This window comes from Zingiber officinale, chromosome 1A, assembly GCF_018446385.1.
Source record: "Zingiber officinale cultivar Zhangliang chromosome 1A, Zo_v1.1, whole genome shotgun sequence".
Taxonomy (NCBI): Eukaryota; Viridiplantae; Streptophyta; class Magnoliopsida; order Zingiberales; family Zingiberaceae; genus Zingiber; species Zingiber officinale.
In genome coordinates this window covers 79,347,352-79,352,295 of record NC_055987.1, presented here as the reverse complement: position 1 = coordinate 79,352,295, position 4,944 = coordinate 79,347,352, and the positions used below count along the sequence as shown (strand labels likewise).

Below are 4,944 nucleotides of genomic sequence, written 5' to 3'. Positions count from 1 at the left end.
ATGCTGCCCCCACGGCCTCAGGGGCAGCTGATAGGTAGACCTAGAGCGGTTCTCTGGTGACAGGATTAAATAAAGAGGGCAAGGTCTCCAAATATTTCTTCAACTCTTCGAAAGCCCGCATGCACTCCTCATCTCACTGAAACTTAGAAGCTTTCCGAAGAACTTTGAAGAATGGCGCCGCTTTATCTGCCGATCGAGAGATAAATCGGGACAAGGCTGTTATTCGGCTGACCAGATTCTAAGCTTCCTTCAAGTTCTGGGGAGCTTTCATGTTCTGTAGTGCTCGGACCTTCTCTGGGTTGGCCTCGATTCCTCGCTCTATCACCAGATACCCCAAGAACTTTCCTCCTTTGGCCCCGAACAAACATTTCAGGGGATTTAATTTTAATCCGTACTATCATAGGGTGCCGCAGGTCTCTTCCACATCCGTTATCAGATTTGCGGCTAAGGGAGACTTGATGAGTATGTCATCTACGTAGACCTCCACATTGCGCCCAGCCTGCTCCCGGAAGATCTTGTCCATCATCCTTTGATAGGTGGCTCCAACATTTATGAGCCCAAAGGGCATGACAGTGTAGCAAAAAGTACCATCTACTGTGATAAAACTAACCTTCTCCTGACCCTCCATGGCCAAGGGGATTTGATGGTACCCCTGATAAGCGTCCAGCATGCAAATTCTTTGGTAGCCGGCCGTTGATGTTGGAACCCCAAGGTTGTTTTGGTGTGATCAACAAGTTAAGTTAGGTCCTGTGTTGTTTTAACCTTGTGTCTAAGTGTGCAAGAGCTTAGGAGCACAGGTACTCGAGCGGAAGAAGCAGCTAGCGAGAAGGACGACACGGGGTGCGTCTGAGGGACGAGGTGCTGCGGAAGAGTACCCCGGTGGACGAGAAGGAAGCGTGCGGTGGTTCCGAGGGACGAAAGCCGGAGTGGAAGATTGCTCGGGGAGCAAGAGGCGCAGCTTGAGAGAAGGTCGGCACGGGATGCGACCGAGGGATGAAGACTGCGGATGAGTACGCTGGTGGACGAGAAGGAAACACGCAGTGATTCCGAGGGACGAGAAGCCGGAGCGGAAGGCTTCTTGAGAAGACCAGAAGTTGGGTTCGGGTGAGCCCTTTTCCTAATGGTAGAGATCACCCAAGCGAGCGGATCCAAAGCAGAAGACCCAGACCGAGGCGGGACTGAACCAGAGAAGAGGTCTCAGACAAAAAGTCAACTATTGTTGACTTTTTGCTCCGAGGCGCTCGGAATGCTTCCGGGCGCCCGGACTCAACTTTTGACTAGGATCAAGATTTGACTCGATCTGATCATTGGGAGATAAAGTTTATCCCCCCAGGGCACCCAGAACCCTTCGGGGCGCCCCGACCAAGGCTATAAATATAGCCTTGGTCCAAAAGCTTTTTAACGAACTCCAAGTAATCATTTCCAACACTTGTATGCTTTAGAGTTGTAGTTAAACTTCTGTTTCTGCGCTTCAACATTGTAAGAGGCTTCTCCTCCTGAAGGAGTTTTTAGTGCTTAATCTTCCTTGGATTAACAACCACATCGGTTGTGACCAAGTAAACACTTGTGCCTCGTTTTTTAATGTTTTATTTATCTGCTTTATTTATTTTACAAGTTTTATCTTAAAGAGTTCAAGGAAGGGTTTTTCTTTCTTTTTATTTTTTGTAGGATATCCAACAACCCCCCTTCCAGCCGGCCCAACGGTCCTACAGTTGAGTCCACCAACTGATCAATCCTGGGCAGGGGATAACAATCTTTCGGACTGGCTTTATTGAGATCTCGAAAGTCTATGCAGACTCTCCACTTATTATTGGGCTTCGCCACTAGAACTATATTGGAAAACCAGGACGGGAATTGTACTTCACGAACATGTCCTGCTTTCCTGGGCTGGTCCACTTCAGCTCTGATAATTTTATTCTGGTCGGCTGAGAAATTTCTTTTCTTCTTCTTGACAGGCCGAGCATCTGGCAAGAGATGCAGCTTGTGCTCCGCCACTTCAGGCTTGACCCCAGGTAATTCTTTGGTGGATCAAGCGAAGACATCTCTGTTGCGGGTCAGGCACTGGATCAATTCCTCTTTGAGCTCGGGAGGTAAGTCGCCTGCTATTCGAGTAAGACACTCTGGACGTTTAGGATATAGTCGGACTTCCTCCAACAGGATGGGTTCTTCAGCTATGGGTAGGGGCTCTTCTTGGATGGCGTGTACAGCCCCATCTTGAGTCCTTTGTGCTTTGCGAGCTTCTACTTTGACCATGTCAATGTAGCATCACCGAGAGACCCGCTGTTCTCCCCTGACTTCCCCGATCTTCTCTCTGACCAGGAATTTTATTTTTTGATGAAATGTAGAGACAACTGCCTAGAATTCATGCAAGGTCAGTCGACCTAAAATGATGTTGTAAGAGGAGGGCGAGTCAACTACAAGGAAGGTGCTCCTCCTGGTTTTGACCAACGGCTCGCTTTCCAAGGATATGGCCAGCTTGATCTGCCCCATGGGCCTTACTTCATTACCAGTATAGCCATACAAAGAAGTAGCCACTGGCTGGAGTTCACTGGCGTCGATCTGCATTTCTTCAAAAGCAGATCGGAATAGTACATTGACAGAGCTCCCCGTGTCAATGAAAACCCGTGCCACACGACTGTTAACGATGACCGCCTTGATAATGAGGGCGTCGTTATGGGGCTGCTCCAGCCCTTCCAAATCTTGCGGACCAAAGTTGATGACCGGGGAGGTAGCTTGCTCTCGGCTACACCCGACCGCATGGATCTCCAAACGACGCTCATGGGACTTGCGCGCCCTGCTTGAATCTCAATCGGTAGGACCTCCAGAAATCATGTCGATGTCTCGGATGACCACGTTGCCTCTGTTCTCGGCCTCCCTAGCCTCTCCCAACTCCCCAGTATGCCCCTGTTGAGGCCCGCTAGGGTCTCCCTAATCTGTTCGGGGTCTGCCGGCTGGCCCCGCCGCATTGCATCTTTCCTTCATCATTCTCTGGATTTGAGGGGCCAGCTCTAGAGGTGGCAGGCCCAGCTCAGCAGCACGTCGGGAATCACGGGCAAATTGGTAGCAATTGTTGGTGGCATGCATGTGGGATTGATGGTATGTGCAATAATGCGGTCCCCAAGGTCCCGGTCGAGGGACTTGAACTGCGACTATGCGTGGCACTAGTTGGGCATCCTAACCGGGGTGAAAAATCGGTCGGGCGTCCTGTGCACGTGGGAGAGGCTGAGCGGGCGGTTGAGGTGCTCTTCTCTCCGGTCTATTAGTAGCAGGAGGTGGCTTGTCCGCCTTCCTTCACGCCGCCTGCACTTCCTCCACATTTATGTAGCTGGCCACCTTCTCCAGCATCTCGTCGAAGTTCCTTACGGGATTTCTGATGAGATCCTTAAAGAATTCTCCATCAGTCAACTCATGGGAGAAGACGCTCATAAGTATTTCAGATGTGGCCGAGGGAACGCCCTGGGCCACTTGATTGAAATGCTTGATGTAGCTTCTTAATGGCTCAGCAGACCCTTGCTTGAGAACGAACAAGCAGTGGTCGGTTTTCTGGTACTTCCTACTGCTGGCGAAATGGCGCAGGAAAGCAATCTTAAAATCGGAGAAGCAGGTGATGGACCCATGCGGTAGTTCATCAAACCACTATTGGGCAGAGCTAGACAGAGTGTTCAGGAATACTAGACATTTAACGACATCGCCGTACTGGTGTACCAGGCTGCGTTCCTGAACTTACGAAGATGGTCTTCAGGATCTTTACTGTCATCGTATTCCCCAATAGCAGGGGGCCGATACCCTTTGGGTAGCCTCTCCTCTAAGATTTTGGAAGAGAAAGGCACTTTCTCTTCCGGTTCTGGCCGGCATTCATCACGAGGGATGATAGCCTTCCCTTTCTTCGAATCTTTAGGCAACGAACTTTCAGCCACAGAAGCTTGGGGTTGCTCCTTGTGGCTGTAATATCTAGGCTCGGGTTGATAGTAACCCTAGCCCGGCTCCCTGTGGAAAGCAGGGGGAAACTCCAGAGGTTGTTTTCGCTTAGAGCCTCGATCAAAGGCGTGAGCAGGTTCTTTAGAAACCTCAGGTAGCTTTTTTGGTCGGGAGGCGGTTGTTTGCTGTTTTTCTAAGGCCGCCCACTTCTTGGCCTCCTTGAAGAACTCGTATTCTCCTGTAGTCATCGTCACATTGATTCATCCCGAGTCCTCCATCGTCACATTCCGGATCAGGTAAGGAAGATTCCCATAGACAACGCCAAATTTGATCCCGTCCGGAAGCTGAGTCGGATGAAGGCGGGCCGCAAGGTTGTTGGTGTTGACGAAAAGTCGTTGCGAAGTTGGGTCGATCTGGCACCCACCGGAAAAGCTCACACGAGCGGATGATAAGGGGGGTGGTGACGAAGCAAAGGTCCTGCGCACACTTAGACGATCCCACGAGTTGTTAGAAACCAGAAACCAGGGGAATAGTCCCTGAGTCAGGCCCTCCGACGCTCAAGTCAGGTATTTTTTCCCCAGAAAACACGCAGAAAAGACGAAAGAAGAAGACGAGTAAGAAATGACAAGTGAGCGTACCTGCGTAAGGATGAAACCACCCTTTTTATACTACTGTGGATGCTTCTTGAGTCTGGCGAGTGTCAGGAAATGTCGGGGGTCAGGCTTTGTCTGGCGGTGATTGACACATGGCATCCTCACATAGGTCTAGGGAGGAATCAGCAAGCAGTGAACACCCGACCATTGGAATATTCTATGACAGGTAGTGATTATTCCTTGACAGTTTGTTACGATTCCTTGACTTGCTTGCCGTGCAGTGTATACCTGCCCTGATCCGTTAACCCTATCCTGGATCCCTATATTTGCTGGCCTCGACCTGTGGGTATGCTGTTCTGTGAACTCCCGACCTGCCTTACTTTGTAAGTCACGAGCTGTAAGCCCTAGTCTGGTTCCGCCTATCCTGTATCCC

The 4,944-nt window shown here is 50.4% G+C and overlaps 1 protein-coding gene across 1 annotated transcript; it reads right to left on the bottom strand.

Moving 5' to 3' along the window:
- Window positions 1-3,291: 3,291 nt before the first annotated feature.
- Window positions 3,292-4,166, bottom strand: LOC121999164. The gene is made up of 2 exons (XM_042553886.1): window positions 4,068-4,166; window positions 3,292-3,636 (listed from the first exon to the last, which is right to left on the bottom strand). Exons 1-2 carry the CDS (start codon window positions 4,164-4,166, stop codon window positions 3,292-3,294), a joined length of 444 nt encoding a protein of 147 aa, XP_042409820.1.
- Window positions 4,167-4,944: the final 778 nt, after the last annotated feature.